Source organism: Vidua macroura, chromosome 18 (assembly GCF_024509145.1).
Source record: "Vidua macroura isolate BioBank_ID:100142 chromosome 18, ASM2450914v1, whole genome shotgun sequence".
Lineage (NCBI taxonomy): Eukaryota > Metazoa > Chordata > Aves > Passeriformes > Viduidae > Vidua > Vidua macroura.
This window is the reverse complement of record NC_071588.1, coordinates 12,723,446-12,740,750: the sequence shown is the minus strand read 5'-3', so window position 1 is coordinate 12,740,750 and position 17,305 is coordinate 12,723,446. Positions and strand designations below refer to the sequence as shown.

The window sequence follows — 17,305 nt, the reverse complement described above, 5'->3', positions numbered from 1 at the left end:
TCTGAGCTCCTGAAAACAAAACTAAGGAGCTCAGAGCAGAAAAAAACCTTCTCAGCCGTATGCTGGGGTGGCTGGCACGATGCTGTAACAAAGCTCCATCTCCCAGCAAAAAGCTACATCATGATAACCTCAATGTGACCCTCAGGACAGAGCGGGATGCGTCACTCCAGCATCCTCCCTGTGCGGCAGGCATCACCTCTGACATTTGCAGCTCCTTCCCCATTAGCAGATCACAGCACGGGTGGCTGCAGGGATTCAGGAGTCGCTGAAGGAACACGGGAATGAGGCCCGTTATAAACAGGCTGTTACTCCACCGAGCTGTTTGTGTTCTTTACTAAGTACAGAGAGGTTCCAATCTATCAGCAAAGCATTTTAAATTAAGAGCACTAAACACTGAAAACTCTCCAGCCAGTGCCTAGAACTGAGTATTTCCAGCCCAGATTATTGGCATCATCTTTTTCTCTGGCGGAGACGGCGCATTTGGCATCTATTAACAGGGTTTGCATTATTTATTAACCTGCACCGCGAGTCATTTCCAACTCGCAGGCAACTGCGCGATTTATTTCGGAGCATAACCTCTCTGTCAAGTTTCACAACTGCTCCTCAGCTCCCCACTCGATAAAGCAGCTCCAAAAATGAGCAGAAGGCTTGTCTGGTCCTCTCATCAGGGGTGACAAGGAGGGAGGGCAAGTCAGGGAATGGAGCTGTGTTGGGAGGTTTAGGTTGGAGATCAGGAAAGGTTCTTCCCCCAGAGGGTGCTGGCACTGCCCAGGCTCCCCAGGGAATGGGCACGGCCCCGAGGCTGCCAGAGCTCCAGGAGCCTTTGGACAGCGCTGCCAGGGATGCCCAGGGTGGGGGTGTTGGGGGTCTGGGCAGGGACAGGAGCTGGGCTGGATGATCCTTGTGGGTCCCTCCAGCTCAGAATATTCCACAATTCTGAAAAATGGGCAGCAAGGGCCAAGGGGTGCAACCATCCTGTATGGACAAGGTTGAGCAAGGGGTGTCTACACAGAAGAGAGATTCCCAAAACATTGCCAGGCTGATGCTTTTCTTCCAACAATATCAAATGTGGTAAAGGAGAGGCAAGAGGGATGGGTTTAATTTAATATTTAGGTTGCTCACACAGGAGGCTCTCCTAGGACAACAGGGAGGTGCCCAAACTCCAGGGGACAGAACCTGGCTCTGCTCAGGGGGTACAGACAAAGATCTCACCTTCTCCTTATCACAAACACAAACCCCTGGGGCTTCAGCTCTTCCTGCGATCAGGGTGGGCAATAAGGGCACAAAAAAGTGAGCAGAGGACACCAAGGCTCAGCTGCTTCCCAGGGAAACCCAGAGCAGTGGTCCCTGCACACCCCACCCACGGGACACGGTTAAGGCACGACCTTGCAGAAATGACTCACATTTACAGAGTATTTTACTGCACCAATTTACCCGTAAATAACACAGAAAATGGCTTTTTGCTTTGCAGATAATTTTATTAGGCATTAGCTCTATGCTGGGGATGCAAAGCAAGGCAAGAGCTCCTGCTGTGACATGACAGCCAAAGGACTGCTGGGAAAAGGGGACCAAGCCCCAGGAAAAAGTGCTCAGAGTGAAGTTACTCCTGTTTAGAATCAAATTTTAATGAGAGAACGTGACACCACTGAAACAGGGATGGAGAGGGCAGAAGGGAGAGAGCTGGGCCAGAGCAGAGCATCCTCCACTAACCACCTGGGAATGAGGAAATGGATATGGGCTGTAGCTATTCCAAACCCCCATCCCACAGGAGATGCCCAAACCACCCAGCCGCAACAGTTTACAACTGAAATGGAGATGATTTTGAGACTGCAGACCACACTTATTTCTCCTTCTGGACCTGAATTATAACCACAGTACCACAGACAACCATTTATTTAGATTTAAAGCCCATTTGGAGCAAACAGGGAATCAAAAATGTAATATTCGTCAATTTTGTTTTAAATAAAGTGATGTCAAATATTTTCAGTTGCCACTTACTGAGTCACAGGGATGGGCTGTAAAAGTTATTTTTATTTACTAATGCTACACGACAACTCGATAATGAGCTTTTAATTAAAACCTATTTCTGTTAACCACCGAGGAGGCCAAAAACGCGCCCAGGCATGAGGACGCAGATGGTGCAGCCAAGCACGTTCCGTGGTGTCTGCCCGAGACAGAGACGGAGCGGGAACGCCGGGAACAGGCGGCTGTGACCAGACAGAGCCAGGGGAGAGGCAGGGGACAACTGGTGACAATGTGCCCTCTGACCTGCTCAGGTGAGACCCCACCTGCAGAGCTGCCCCAGCCCTGGGGCCAGCACAGGAAGGACCTGGAGCTGCTGGAGCCAGTCCAGAGGAGGCCACAGAGCTGCTCCAAGGGCTGGAGCCCCTCTGCTCTGGAGCCAGGCTGGGAGAGCTGGGGGTGCTCACCTGGAGAGGAGAAGGCTCCAGGGACACCTCAGAGCCCCTTGCAGGGCCTAAAGGGGCTCCAGGAGAGCTGGAGAGGGACTGGGGACAAGGGATGGAGGGACAGGACACAGGGAATGGCTTCCCAGTGCCAGAGGGAACGATAGATGGGATATTGGAAAGGAATTGTTCCCTGTAAGCACAGATTGAAGCTGTGGCTGCCCCTGGCAGTGTCTAAGGCCAGGTTGGAGGGGGCTTGGAGCACCCTGGGATAGTAGAAGGTGTCCCTGCCCATGGCAGAAGATGGAACTGGATGATCTTGAAGGTCCCTTCCAACCCAAACCATTCCATGATTTCACATCCTGTAAGTTGGGCCCACACAGATGAAGAGTTATGGGGTCAAGAAGCAGCTCAGTGCAGAGCAAGAAGCTCCAAGAGGACAAAAGGAGGGTTTGGATCCTGCAGGAAGCTCTGCTGAGGATGCCTAGAGCTGTAACATCGGCCAGAGCTGTCTCTGTGCTGCAGGTACACATCTGCAGCACAACACTGCTCCCTGCCCGGGACAGCCCCAGGCCTTCCCCCCATGCAGGAGCTGATTGCTGAGGGACACCGGGCCTTTCAGTGCTCTGATGAGCCCTCAGCACTGCTGAGCTCTGAACACAGACAGCTCACCCGGGCTGGGAGGGGCAGCCAGTGGCTCACCTCAGGGTGAAGCCAGGTTAAATGCCTCTCTTCCCATTGCCAGGGCTGTGTCATTCCCTACCAGTGTTGCCTCCCAGCTTCAAGAAGATTATTCCCAGGATTGCTTCCCTGTTCAAGTACCTTTAATTTCAAAAACCACCTACTTGAAAGACACTGCCTGTACAAAGAAAAAAAAAAAAAAAGTTATTAAAGAGCATCAAAATTGGAGTCTCCACACCAAAAGAGAAAAATTTACTGTCCCAAATGCCCTCCCTCCTTCCCCTCTGCATCAACACATCTCTGGATTAATTAACAGAGTCTGGGGATTGACAGCAGTTTTGAACAGTCTTTGGAGAGAAGTAACAAGAGTTTCCAACTAGCTTGGAAGAGGCTGTGATGGGAGCAGGGGATCCAGGGAACTTTTCAGGTGCAGGTTGAGGCCAAAGCCAAAGAGGATCCATGTCCACAAGTCACAAGCACAACTTAAGAGAATGAACTGCACCAAGCAAGACACCTCCAAAACATCAACTCCCAAATGTCACTGGTGTGAATCAGAAATTCTGAGGTTTTGGGGCATAAACCCCTCCAAGACATGAGTGAGGAAACAGCCCTTACCTGCTGTGTCTCAGATTCAAAGAGAGTAGCACGTGCTCCTGAGTGCTGGCACAAGATCAGGACACATGGGCACATGGAGGAACAAAACATTGACTTGGAAGCTGGTATCCCAACAATTTATTTGGAATCATGTTGTAGCTCAGGGGGATTGTTTCTCTCAGCTTTTTTAAACAGCTGTTCCTGCACACAGAATGGTCTTTTCCTGTTAAGTTTGTGTCCACTCACAGAAGCTTTGCAGCATCAAGAGGTCACTGTCCCTACCAGCACCCCGCTGCCTGAAATTTGGAATGTATGGATCTTTATAAACCCCCTTCCAAGTATCCTGCAATGCAGAAGGAAGCCAAGGGCATTCCGCTCCCTGATTTCCTCCTCCTGCCTTTTTATTTTGGTGCAGTGACTGGACACAGCTCAAAACTCAGCTCGGATTTACTGCACCAGCTCTTCCTCAAAAACTTATTTCCACCCAGATTTCCACCACCAAATCCTGGGTTGTTCCTGTTCCAGAAGATGAGCTTTGCAGCTCAGCTACACAAGTCCCCGTGTCTGGTGACAAAGGGACAGCACTCGGCCACATACGGCCAAAATCAGGACTCTTCTACTTACAAGGGCTTTACATCCAACCTCATCCAACTAGCCCTGCACCAAGTGGGGCACTGGGCTAAAATAAAGATCCCTTCCAACCAGGATTATCCTCTGGACAGAGAGCAACAGCTTAAGCACTGAAGCAGTAACTGGATGCATGTTTAGACCAGCAAATACATCAGCACAAACCTGCCTCTTCTTGCTGCTTGAACACTTAAGCTGTTTCTCCAGGCTGGCTGTAAAGCTTCTCCAATTCATTTTTAAGACAGCAAAAGATAAAGGTTGGGAAGCAGCTGGGCAGCGAGCTGCACCTTGATGGAGTGACCATCCCTGCAGGATTCAAGCCCAAGAGCACAACACAACAGAGAGGGACAAACACACCCTTTGGAAAATGGGTCATGGTTCTGTAATGGAGACACACTAACTAGGCTGAGCACTGCAAGAGGAAGAAATTGGCAAAGACACCCAGGAGACCAAAGGAATGATGGAGGGGTTCTCCCATCAGCCAGGGAACTTGGTTCTGAGAGAGGAAAAACTACACATGGTGGGGGGGAGACCAACCTGACATCGGCCACACCACACCTCTGCCACCCCACCAGAGACGTGGGGTTTTAATTATTGAATAATTCATGGAGTGGTTTGGGTTGGAAGGGACCTTAAAGCCCATCTTGTTCCACCTCCCTGCCTTGGACAGGGATATCTTCCACTATCCCAGGTTGCTCCAAGCCCTGTCCCAACCTGGCCTTGGGCACTGCCAGGGATCCAGGGGCAGCCACAGCTGCTCTGGGCACCCTGTGCCAGGGCCTGCCCACCCTCCCAGGGAAGAGGATTCCACATTGCTGTCCAAGTGAGGCAGGTGGGGTTGCTTTAGCACAGGGATTCAAGAGCTATGCAAATGTCTATCCTTCCTCCAGATGTTATCAATTAATTAGGTACAGCTCAAACCTCCAAGATGGAAGTAACAAAAGGAAGACACTCGCTTCATGCCTCAAAGATTTCCCCAAACAAATCTGAAGTCTTTAAAGTGAAACCCCAACTGTGATTATTAATCTCCATCACCGTGTTAGAAAGATTAAGATTTCATTTCTAGGAATTATTTTAGATTTAGGCTCAATTTAGAGACATCAACTGCAGAATAAACAGATGCAAAGCAGGTTTAATCCCTTAAAATGCACAGCTGAGGATTTCTAGGGAGCAGACTGAAAAATTAACACTGAGAAAGAAAGCGAGTCTCCAGCAGCTACAGCTGGGTCATGGAATCATGGAATATCCTGAGCTGGGAGGAACCCCCAGTGATCATGGAAGACCAACTCCAGACATCTAACAGATCAGCAGCTCTCTGTCCCTGTCAGCACGAGGTGCCACTCACAGGCCACAAAAACACATCTCAAGAGCCCCCAAACTGCAGGATTCCCACTGCACCTCCTTCCACTCATCCTGTCAAGTGTTTGTGAGGCAGATTTCCCTCTCCTTCCTCAAAGCACACAGATAGCTGGGTAAACAGTGCTGCTCACTCTTCTCCTGGCAAACCTTGGGATAGGGGCCAGACTCCTTCAGGGAGCAGCAGTCTGTCCCAAAAATCAACTCTCCCACCCCATTGACTCTCAGGAGAGCACAAACTCCACTCCTGGCTCCAGGTCTCACTGTGGGTGTGGAGCAAGTTGAGCCCTTCCCTGGGCCACCTTCCCACCCCAGCCACTCGAGGTGTGTCAGATCCCTCTGCCCCAGGGATGCTTCTGCAGAGTCGGCACAATGAGGAGCTTTCCCCAGAGCTGCTCAAGTACAAGACAAAATCTGGGACAGAGATCCAGCCAGGGTGCTGGACAGCTCAGATGGAGCTTGGATAAAACCCACACCTCAAGCTGGGCTTGGAGCAAGCCCAGGAAGCCACAGAGCTGCTCCAAGGGCTGGAGCCCCTCTGCTCTGGAGCCAGGCTGGGAGAGCTGGGGGTGCTCACCTGGAGAGGAGAAGGCTCCAGGGACACCTCAGAGCCCCTTGCAGGGCCTAAAGGGGCTCCAGGAGAGCTGGAGAGGGACTGGGGACAGGGGATGGAGGGACAGGACACAGGGAATGGCTTCCCAGTGCCAGAGGGCAGGGATGGATGGGATACTGGGAAGGAATTGCTCCCTGGCAGGGTGGGCAGGCCCTGGCCCAGGGTGCCCAGAGCAGCTGTGGCTGCCCCTGGATCCCTGGCAGTGCCCAAAGCCAGGCTGGACACTTGGAGCAGCCTGGGACAGTGGGAGGTGTCCCTGTCCAAGGCAGGGAGTTGAACAGGATGAGCTTTGAGGTCCCTTCCCACCCAAACCATTCCATGATTCCATAAAAACTCACTCCTCAGCTGCAAGGTGTGAAACAGCCCCATCACCCACCTGCATCCATCCATCCATCCATCCATCCATCCATCCATCCATCCATCCATCCATCCATCCCCCCTCCTGCTCCAATATTCCATGCTGAAGGATGAGGTCAGAATTCCCTCTGCATCCCCCCTGCACCAGCTCCAACACAAGGAGCCCTCAGCAGGGCCTGAGCTCCTTCCAGCTGCAGGAGTCTCTCTGCAGCAACAAGTTCTTTTGGCAGGAACCTCCCAGAAAAGTCAGCTGGAGACGCAGCAGTTCCACAGCCAAATCCCACAGGAGCACTGCACAAACCGCCCTGATCCCAGCGGGAAGTGACACCTGGCCACAGCGCTGAAATTCACTATTATTTACTTTCCACCATCAGTTATTGCTGCAGCCTCGGGAAACCAGCAAAAACAGAGCCAGGACACTCACACTCTGCTGGAAGTGGCTGCCCAGAGCAAATCCTTAATCCCTAGGAAAAGCAGGAAGTTCTTCAGGGCTGAGAGCAGATTTCCAGAGCAAGGAAATCGGTGATGACAAACGCCCCTTGGCTGATGGGTGCTGGGATTCCCCCAGGGTTTGGGTCAGGATAATGAAATATAAACTATTAAATGCAGAGGTTGGAGTGGGGTTTCAATGTCTGTGTGGCCAACCCCTCTGGATCAGCTGAAAAAGCAGAGCAGATCCCAGGGTTTGGCAGCAACGCCCTGGGAGAACGCCTTACAAGTTCCAAGGGCCCCAAAGAAAGGAAATTATCACAGAAAAGCCAGACCCAACCCCCTGGAGCATCCCTCAGCCTCACGGTGAGCTAAGAGCTCAGGAAAATGCCAATATTCTGTCCTTGGGCGTTTGTGGAGCACTTGGGAGTTGGATTCCTGTGGATTCAAGCCTTGACACTGAGATTCCTCAAGCCCTGAGACAGCCACAGTGTAGTGGTGACTTGGGCTGAGGACAGCACTGGATTAGAGCCCAAAGGAAGCTGGACTGTAATGAGGATAAAGCTGATTTATACCCAGAATGAAGCTGAATTATAGCCAAAGTATAGGATGAATTATAACCAGAATAATGCCAAATTGCACCCAGAATGAGATCAAATTGTAATCGGAATGGAGCCAAATAATAACCTAAATAAAGCTAAGTTATACCTGGAGTGAAGATGAATTATTGCCAGAATAAAGCTGAATTATAACCAAAGTATAGGATGGATAATAACCAGAATAATGCCAAATTATACCCAGGCCAAAGCCAAACTACACACAGAAAAGAAGCCAATTTATGACCAAAACAATGCTGAATTACACACAGAATAAGGATTAATGATAACAAAAACTAAGCCAAACTATAGTCAGAATACAACTGAATTACACACACAATAACGCTGAATTACAACCACAGCAAAGCCAAGTTATGACCAAAGTAAAACCAAATGACACCGATTCATGACCAAAGCAAAGGTGAATTACAACCAGAAAAAAGCCGAATTACAGCCAGAATATTGTGCAATTATACCCAAAATCACACCAGGATAACGCCGATTTATAACCAAAACAAAGCTGTGCCGCTGCTGGCCCAGGGCAGGCCCCGGAACCGGCGGAGGGTGGGGGGGGCTGGGAGGGGGGTCCGGGCCCCTCAGGGGCTGTGGGGGGGGTTGGGGGGCCCGTCCCCCTCAGCGGGACCCCCGCGCCCGCGCGGGCCGTCACCTCGCAGCTGAACTCCATCTCGGCGTCCATGGTGGCGATGCGCACGGTGAAGGTCTTGGGCTGCTTGCGCTTCAGGGAGCTGAAGCTCATGCGGGACGCGATGGCCCCGGCCATGGCGGCGCAGCGCGGTCAGCGCGGCGGCGGCGCCATGGCGGCCTAGCCACGCCCCCTCCGCCAAGCCATTGGCCGCGCAGCGAGGAGTGCCCGCCCCCGCCGCCCCTCGTAGCCAATAGAAAGGGGTGTGCTGAAGAGGCGGGAGCAGAAGTGGCTGTGATTGGGTAGCAAGGACGCCGCTCAAGAGAAGGGGTGGGATGAGGCGGGGCCATTACGCGCGGTGTGAGGAAGCGATGGGGCGTGGTGGTGTCGCCCCCTGGTGGCGGGCGGAGCGCTCTGCTCGCGGGGACACGGGGAGACCGGGACAGGGGGGCACCGGGACACCGGGACACGGGAAGCGGGGACACGGGGACACGGGGACATGGGAGGCAGGGACACCAGGACACGGGGAAACGGGGACACGGGAGGCAGGGAGGGTGACCGGGGACCCTGGCATGTCCGAGGCCCGTGCGGTGTCAGGGGTCCGCGGGGTATCCGGGATCCGGGGGTGTCTGGCGGATCTGCGCGATCCATGGGGTGTCCGGGGTCCCCTGGTCAGTGGGGTGTCCAGGGTCTGTGGGGGTCCCTGAGGTGTCAGGGTGTCCGGGATCTGGGGGTGTCCACGGCTGTGCAGAGCCCGTGGGGCGTAAAGGTCCTTGGGGTGTCAGGGATCGCTGAGATGTGAGGGCTTTGTGGGTCCGTGAGGCCCTTGAGGTGTCCCCGCTGCCGTGGGGTGTCCCCGCTGCCGTGGGGTGTCCCCAGTGCCGTGGGTGTCCCCGCAGGACGGGGTTCTCGGGGTGACACTGGGTGCTGCCCCTTCGGTGGTTGCCAGGGCGAGGGGACCCACGCGGTCCCGGGGGCAGCCGGGTGTCCGGGCTCGTGGGTGGGGGCAGAGACTGGGACCAGTGCCCGGGGCGGGCGGGGACACGGGGCAGGACTGGGACGGGGACGGGGACTGGGACCGGGACCGGGACTGGGACTGGGACCGGGACTGGGACTGGGACCGGGACTGGGACTGGGACTGGGACCGGGATTGGGACCGGGATTGGGACCGGGACTGGGACCGGGACCGGGACCGGGACTGGGACTGGGACTGGGACCGGGACCGGGACCGGGACCAGGACCGGGACTGGGACTGGGACCGGGATTGGGACCGGGACCGGGACCGGGACCGGGACTGGGACCGGGACCGGGACCGGGACCGGGACCGGGACTGGGACTGGGACCGGGACCGGGATTGGGACCGGGACTGGGACTGGGACTGGGCCCGGGATTGGGACCGGGACCGGGACTGGGACTGGGACTGGGACTGGGACCGGGATTGGGACCGGGACCGGGACTGGGACTGGGACTGGGACTGGGACTGGGACTGGGACCGGGACTGGGACCGGGACTGGGACTGGGACCGGGACTGGGACTGGGACTGGGACTGGGACCGGGACTGGGACTGGGACCGGGACCGGGACTGGGACTGGGAGCGGGACTGGGACCGGGACTGGGACCGGGACTGGGACTGGGAGCGGGACTGGGACTGGGACCGGGATTGGGACTGGGACTGGCATTGGGACTGGGACCGGGGCCAGCGCGGCGCAACGGGGCGGGACTGGCAGCAATAGCGGGACATCGGACGGGGCTGGGAGCAGAGCCAGCTGCGGTAATGGAACCGGGACCGTCACTGCGATGATGGGATGGTGGCTGGGACCCGTCACCAGGGCAAGGGGACGGGACCGCCACCCCGATCGGTGTGGGATAACGGGCTGGGAACTGGGACGAGCACGGGGGAACGAAACAGAAACTGGGATCCGCTCAGAGTTACCGGCACGGAAACTGAGTCCAGCACGGGGATAACGGCACGGACTGGGATCAGTCCAGGGTTACTGGGATGGGAACTGGGACCAGTTTAGGGTTACTTGGACAGAAACTGGGACCAGCACAGGGGGACGGGGCGGACCTAAATCCGGCAGGAGCAGGAGGGGGAAGGGACCAGCGGGAGCCGAGAAGCCCCCCCGACACCCCTGGGGGGACCCAGGCGTCCGGGAGCAGCCCCCGCCCCCGCAGCGGGAAGAACAGGGCCTCTGTCCCCGCGGGGACAATGGGGACATTGATGGGGACCCCCCCGCCCTCCCGCAGGACCCCCCATGGCAGAAAGCGACGACCCCGCCCGCCGGGACCCCGCCCCCGCTGGCCCCCGCACCCAGGTGGGCAAAGGGGGTGGGGGGACGTGAGGGGGAAACTGGGGAACCACGGGGGGGTGTGGGGTGTTGTAGGGTGTGGGGGGGGGGTTGGGGAGCCCTGGGCACCCGAGGGAGCTCGAAGGGGCCATGTGGAGCATTGGGGTGTACGGGGGAGCCCAAGACTCCATAGGGACTTATGGGGCACAAGGGGGGAGCTCTGGGCAGCTGGGGGGGCATTGTGGGGTACAAAGATAAATTGGGGTAGGAGGGCTGGGGGGCTGTAGTGGTGCTGGGGGGTCCTTCCTCGGCCCCCCGCAATGGGTGACCCCCCTGCCCAGCCCTGCCGGCCCGTGCCGAGGGTCCACGCCTTTGGAAAGGGGGAGCAGGCGCTGCGGAGGGACCCCCACACCCCCCCCGCCATGCAGGGCTGGCTGCACAAGCAGGTGAGGCAGGGGGCGCGGGGAGGGCTGGGGAGGGGGCTCAAGGGTTGGATGGGGGTTGAGGTGCAGGTTTCTGGGGGGTTTGCCAGCGTTTTGGGAAGACCTGGGGCGGTGGGGAGGAGCTGGAGGGCGTACGGGGTTGGGGGGGGTCTGGGGTGTCAGGGGGTTTTGGGGGTGGATGTGGGGCTTGGGGGAAATCAGAGGGAGTTGGAGGGGGTCAGTGGGTGGTGAGGGAGGGTTGTGGGCTTTGGGGGCTTTGGGGAGATCAGAGACACATGGTCGGATGGGGCAGTGTGGGGAGGTTATGGGGTCTGAGATGGAAGAAGGGGTTGGGGGGTTATGGGGTTTGGGGGTCTGGCAGGGCAGGGAGTCCTGGGGGGTGAGGAGCTTGGGGGGATCGGGAGGGATTGAGGAGTCTGGGGCAGCAGAGGGTCCCGGGGAGGGATGGGCTGCGGGGGCTCATCCCCTGTCCCCCTCCCCCCTGCTTCTCAGGACAGCTCGGGGCTGCGGCTCTGGAAGCGCCGCTGGTTTGTACTGGTGGATCTCTGCCTCTACTACTACCGGGGTGAGGGGGGCACGGGGGGCTGGAGACATCCGCAGGGCGTGGGGACCTGGGGCTGAGGGGGCTTGGGTGACCTGGTGTCCCTGGGGGGTCAGCGATCCCGGGGTGTCCCTGGGTCATTGGGGGTTCCCGGGGGGGCTCAGGGGTCCTGGGGTGTTGGGCAGTCCTTGGAGGACCAGGAATCCTGGGGGGTCCCTGGGGCAGTCAGGAATCCCAATGGGATCAAGGATCCCTGGGGTATTTGGGGGTCTCTGGAAGAGACAGGGATCTCCCGGGGACTGGGGGGGTCTCGGGAGCATTGGGAATTCCTGGGGATTGGGGGTCTCTGGATGGATTAGGGATTCCCCAGGATCAGGGCTCCCTGGGGGCTTGAAGAGGTCCTCGGTGGGGTTCTAAGGTCTGGGGGGCCCGGGAGGTTTGGGGCCATCAGAGGAGGTCCCCGACATCCCCCTGATGGCACTGGAGATCTCGGGGTGCAGATGGGGGCTCTGGTGCCCCCCATTGTGACCTTCCTCTGCCCCCCCAGACAGCAGCGAGCAGCAAGTGCGGGGCGGCCTCCCCCTGCCCGGCTACGAGATCCGCGTGCTGCCCGCCGCCCCCCGCGCCCCCCGCGCCCCCCAGTTCCTCTTCACGGTCAGCCCTGGCTCCCTGGCACCCCGAATCCGGGGGTGCTCTGCGTGGAGGGGACGGGACCCCGACACCCGAGCCCGGTCTAGCCAGGATCCCCCATTCCCAGGCCGAACACGCCGGGATGCGAACGTACTGCCTGGGGGCTGAGACCCCCGAGGAGCTGCACGCCTGGGTCTGTGCCCTGCGCCGGGGGGCATCGCCCCTGCCCGGGTGAGGGGGGCACGGGGGGCGCCGGGGGGGCTGGGTCTATGGGGGGGGCACAGAGAGGGCCTGGGTTTCGAGGGCTTTGGGGGATCCCAGGCAGCAGGAGGAGGTTGGAGATTTTGGGGAGGGAGAGAGAGGGTTTGGGGAATCTGGGGAGGGGGGTCACAGGCAGGGTTTTGGGGGCAGTTAACCCTTTAACTCCTGTTTTCTATCCCCCTTTCCCAGCTCGGCCCGCTCCCTCTCCCAGCAGGCACTCCAGGAACCCCGGGGTGCGGATCCTCCCTCGCCCCCATTGCCCACGCACTCCCCCGGTGAGGGGCTCGGGGGCCCACCCGCGCCCCCTCCTTGCTGCCCCCCAGTCCCTCCACTGCCCCAGAGCGAGGTGAGGTCTGGGGTGGAGGAAAACTGAAATGGGGGGAAATATGAGGGGGGCAAGTACTGGGGTGATTGTGGTGCAGATCTGTGTGGTGAGGGGGGCTATGGGGCAGAGCGGGCGGGACTGAGAGGTGGGAGGGGGTTATGGGGCAAGATGGGGGGGCTATGGGGCAGAAAGGGGGCTATCGGCCTAGTGGGGGCCAGGGGGCAGGGAGAAGGGGCGATGGGGCAGAGGGGGGCTGTGAGCAAAGGGGGTTCGGGCAGGAGGGGGTCTGGGGCGGGAGCGGCTCTGGGTCCGGCCGGAGCAGCGCTCCCTGCGCCCTCCCTCAGGCGCCCCAAGCCCAGGAGGAGCCCCGGGGGCGGGGATGTCCCCCCAGGGCCGGGGACACGCCGGGGGCGCCGCGGGGACGCCCCGAGCCCGCAGGTGAGGCCCGGCCACGCCCCCGACCACACCCCGGCCACGCCCCTCGGTCGGGCGGCCCCGCCCAATTCTGGCCCCGCCTCCCCAGAGCGGAGCCCGAGGAAGCCCCGCCCCCCTGGAGCAGAGCCTCAGCCCCCGCCGGAGCGAGACATCGGGACCAATCAGCCACCGACCTCTCCAGCCGCCTCTTCTGATTGGCTGCCGAGCGCCGCCGGGCCCGCGGGCACCGCCCCCGCTCCGGCATCCAATGAGGCGTCGCGGCGGCGGCGGCGGGAGGGGGCGGGTGGGCGTGTCCGGGCGCGCGAAGGTGTGGCCGGGCGGCCAATCAGAATCACGCTGCTGCAGGCCAGCTTCTGAGGGGGCGGGGCCGGGCCGAGGGGGCGGGGCCCGGTGGGCACGCGCCGCGCGCGGCCCCGCCGCGGTGCGGAAGATGGCGGCGGGAGCGCGCGGCGGGAGCGCGGCGCTGCGGCGGCTGCGGGGCGGGGGCGCGGGCGCGGCCCCGCGGGGCGCGCGGTGAGTGGGGACCCCCGGGCGGGGACCCCGGGAACCCCCGCCCTGCGAGCCCCCGCGGCATCCCCGGATCCCTCATCCTGCCCCGGACTCCGCGTCCACCCCGCTCCCCCGCTGCTCCCCCGGCGGGGACACCCCGCATCCTCCCCCCTGGACCCTGCAGCTCCCCAGGACCCCGCATCCCTCCTGCTCCCCGCATCCCCCCCGGGTGGAGACCCCACCTCTGAGCCCTTGAGGCCCAGATCTTCCCCGCTCTTCGCATCACCCGCACCGCGCTCCCCTGAGTGCCCCCATTCCCTCCCGGCCCCCGCATCCCCCGGGGCCGGGACAGCCGTATCCCCTCTCCTGAGACCCCTGAGCCCTTGGCCCCGCATCGCCCCAGGAGGGGACCCCCGCACCCCGCTCCCCTGGGCTTCCTGATCCCCCCTGGACCCCGCGTTCCCCCGGGCGGGGACCCCGCACCCTCCCCCCCCCGAGCCCCCTGAGCGCTCCCCGGACCCCGCGGCCCTCCCGGAGCCGGTGGGCGGCCCCCAGAGTGGCCCCACGGTCGTTGCCTCGCTGGGGACAAAGGTCCGGCCGCAGCTCGGACCCGGGGCCGAGGGGCACCGTTCCCCCCCCGCCGCCACTGCCCTCGGGGGGACCCGACCTTCGCCGGGGCACCGGAGCCGCCCCCGGGGCTGATGGGGAACCCGCGGGACGGGCTGGGGGGCTGCTCCCATCGCCCCACGTCCCCTTGCCCATGGAAGGGTCACCAGCTCTGGAGCTGCCCCTGGGTAAAGGGGATCCTGTGGGGGACGTCCCCATCGCCCCCCGTCCCCTTGCCCATGGGGGGGTCACTGTCACTGCAGTGGGGGCTGAGGGGGCTCCCGTGGGGGCTGCCCCCCTTGTCCCACACCCCCACACCAGTGTCCTTGCTCTGCTGGGCAGCATGGCCAAAACCCCTCTGGATCCAGGGGGACAGACTGGAACTGGGGACAGACCCAGCCCGGAGCTGGGACGGGGCTCCCAGTATGAACTGAGCGGAAGCCCGCGAAGGCCCGGGGCTCCCTGGAAGCCGGACAATGGAGGCAGCTGCCTGCAGGACCGGCAGTGAGGCCTCTGGATCCTGCTTTGCCGGCCATTCCCGGTGATTCCCGGCCATTCCCGGTGATTCCCGGTGTCCCCCGGCCCCGCTGTCCCGCAGGGGGTACTCCAGGGATGTCGAGGGCAGCTGGTTCCGCTCGCTCTTCGTGCACAAGGTGGATCCCCGCAAGGACGCGCATTCCAACCTCCTCTCCAAGAAGGAGACCAGCAACCTCTACAAGATCCAGTGTGAGTGCTCCTGCCGGGGGGAAGGCAGGCACAGATGGGCTGCACCCCTCACCCGCTGGGACCCCCGTTCCCGGATCCTTCCCCCGTTCCCAGCCCCTCTCTCCTGTCCCTGCAGTTCACAACGTGAAGCCGGAATGCCTGGAAGCCTACAACAAGCTGACGTGAGCACACCGAGGGGGCTTCCCGGCATCCCAGCGGGGTCTTGGGGTGCTGTTCTGGACTGAGAGGGGTGGGAGGGCTCATGGAGCTCCTGGGTGGATCTGTGTCCCTGTTCTGTGCCTCAGTTTCCCTCCCTTTGAGATGGATGCATCCCCCAGGCTGCATCCTGTTTGGGAGGGCAAAGAGGGACACTGGGAGGGTTTTGGGGTGCTGCCCCCCACGCCAACTGTGCCTCTCTGTGCCCCCACAGAGAGGAGGTGCTGCCCAAGCTCCATTCGGACCCCGACTACCCCTGTGACCTGGTGGGCAACTGGAACACGTGGTACGGCGAGCAGGACCAGGCAGGTGAGGCCAGGCAGCGGCTGCTGCTGCCACAGGCAGGGATTTTGGTGGGATCTGGGGGCGCTGCTCCCCTTCCCCACCCCAAACCCCTCTTTGCAGTGCACCTGTGGCGCTTCTCGGGCGGGTACCCGGCGCTCATGGACTGCATGAACAAGCTGAGGCAGAACAAGGTACCGCCGGGGTGGGGGCCACACCCCTGTGCCCGACACCCCCGGCCCACGTCGCCCCCCCCCGAAACCCCCGGCTGGGGCTGTCCCCAGGAGTACCTGGACTTCCGCAAGGAGAGGAGCCGGATGCTGCTGTCCCGCAGGAACCAGCTGCTCCTGGAATTCAGCTTCTGGAACGAGCCCCAGCCCCGCCAGGGACCAAACATCTACGAGCTCAGGACCTACAAGCTGAAGGTGGGGATCAGCCTGTGCCTCAGGGGGGGTCTTCAGGCTGGTGTACCCCAGCTTTGGGGGGCAGCCCCCCAAATTCCCCCTTCCTGGATGAGGAGACCCTAAGCTGGGCGAGAAGGGAGGTTCTGACTGGTTTTCCTCCCATTTGCAGCCAGGGACCATGATCGAGTGGGGCAACAACTGGTAAGGCCCAGCGTGGAGGGGTCCAAGGTGGGAAAAGCTCCCTCTGGAGAAGGGGGGACCCCTGGGGCAGCCCCCCATGTGTCCCCTGCTTCCTGCAGGGCTCGGGCCATTAAGTACCGCCAGGAGAACCAGGAAGCAGTCGGGGGGTTCTTCTCCCAGATCGGGGAGCTCTACGTGGTGCATCACCTCTGGGGTAAGGGGGGTCACCCCCGGGGGACCCCCGGCCTGGGGGCTGCGCTGGGGGGCTCAGGGTGCCACCCCGTGCTCTCCCCACAGCCTACAGGGATCTGCAGTCCCGGGAGGAGACCAGGAATGCAGCCTGGAGGAAGAGGGGCTGGGATGAGAACGTTTATTACACCGGTGAGTGGGACTCCACCCGCTTTGGGGACCCCCTGCCCGTGCTGGGGACCCCCTGGCCTCACCTCTGTCTCCTTTCCTCCCCCAGTCCCGCTGATCCGGACCATGGAATCCCGGATAATGATTCCCCTGAAGATCTCCCCCCTGCAGTGATTTGGGGCCGTGCCAGGGGGAGCTCCCTGCACCCCCAGGGGCTCCCTGCCCCTGCCCTGGCCCTGCTGGGGAAGGGCCGGGGGGTTCTGCTCCCCCCGGCTCCCAGCTCTCTCCCCCGCCCCGTTTTGGGGTGCCCTGGGGGGGGTTGAGAGCAGGGAGGGGAAGGTGGGAGCCCCCCATCCTGTGGTGGGTCCCCAGGATGGTGCTGCTGGGGGGGCTGTGGAGGTGGGGGGGGGGCTTAATTGCTCCTGATGAGCCCAGCGGGTGCCTTTGCTGCCAATTAAATATTTAATATGCTAATGCCTAGGCCCCTCTCAGGGTGGGGAGGGCGGGACTGGGGTGCTTGGTGTGACCCCCCAGGCTGGTGTCACCCGGGGGCTGCCCTGCCCCACGTCACAGGTGCTTCCTGCACCCGTGGGTGCTGGGATACACTGAGGGACCCCCTAAAACCCCAGTGCCACTGGGGAGCCCTTGCCAAACCCATGGATACCCCCCAGTGCCATCGGGGACCCCATCCAATGCTCCCCCCAAGCTCCTGAATCCCCAGGAAAGCTGGGCCCCCCAAGCCAAGGCCCAGCCCAGCCCATGGATACCCCCAGGGCCATTGGGGACCTCATGCCAAGCCCCTGAAATCCCCCAGTGCTAAAGTGGACACCATCCCATGATCC

General features: G+C 60.8%; 3 protein-coding genes across 9 annotated transcripts in view; 2 read left to right on the top strand and 1 right to left on the bottom strand.

The window, feature by feature from the left end:
- NF2 (NF2, moesin-ezrin-radixin like (MERLIN) tumor suppressor) overlaps positions 1-8,490 on the bottom strand; it is a 46,841-nt gene extending 38,351 nt beyond the window's left edge. For all 7 annotated transcript variants that reach the window (XM_053993763.1, XM_053993761.1, XM_053993764.1 and 4 more), the window contains exon 1: positions 8,326-8,490. In XM_053993763.1, coding sequence (XP_053849738.1) covers positions 8,326-8,439 — 114 coding nt within the window. In that variant the 5' untranslated portion in view covers positions 8,440-8,490. The remainder of the gene's footprint in view (positions 1-8,325) is intronic.
- A 1,485-nt stretch (positions 8,491-9,975) lies between these two features.
- On the top strand, positions 9,976-13,581 carry LOC128816504 (pleckstrin homology domain-containing family A member 4-like). The gene is made up of 9 exons (XM_053994167.1): positions 9,976-10,072; positions 10,549-10,616; positions 10,931-11,035; positions 11,525-11,597; positions 12,121-12,227; positions 12,331-12,434; positions 12,654-12,810; positions 13,134-13,227; positions 13,313-13,581. Exons 2-9 carry the CDS (start codon positions 10,557-10,559, stop codon positions 13,579-13,581), a joined length of 969 nt encoding a protein of 322 aa, XP_053850142.1. The 5' UTR covers positions 9,976-10,072; positions 10,549-10,556.
- Positions 13,582-13,654: 73 nt separating this feature from the next.
- Positions 13,655-16,937, top strand: NIPSNAP1 (nipsnap homolog 1). Its single transcript, XM_053993799.1, has 10 exons — positions 13,655-13,737; positions 14,918-15,045; positions 15,161-15,206; positions 15,455-15,549; positions 15,646-15,716; positions 15,807-15,947; positions 16,096-16,127; positions 16,226-16,320; positions 16,404-16,487; positions 16,573-16,937. Exons 1-10 carry the CDS (start codon positions 13,655-13,657, stop codon positions 16,635-16,637), a joined length of 840 nt encoding a protein of 279 aa, XP_053849774.1. The 3' UTR covers positions 16,638-16,937.
- The last annotated feature ends 368 nt before the right edge of the window (positions 16,938-17,305 follow it).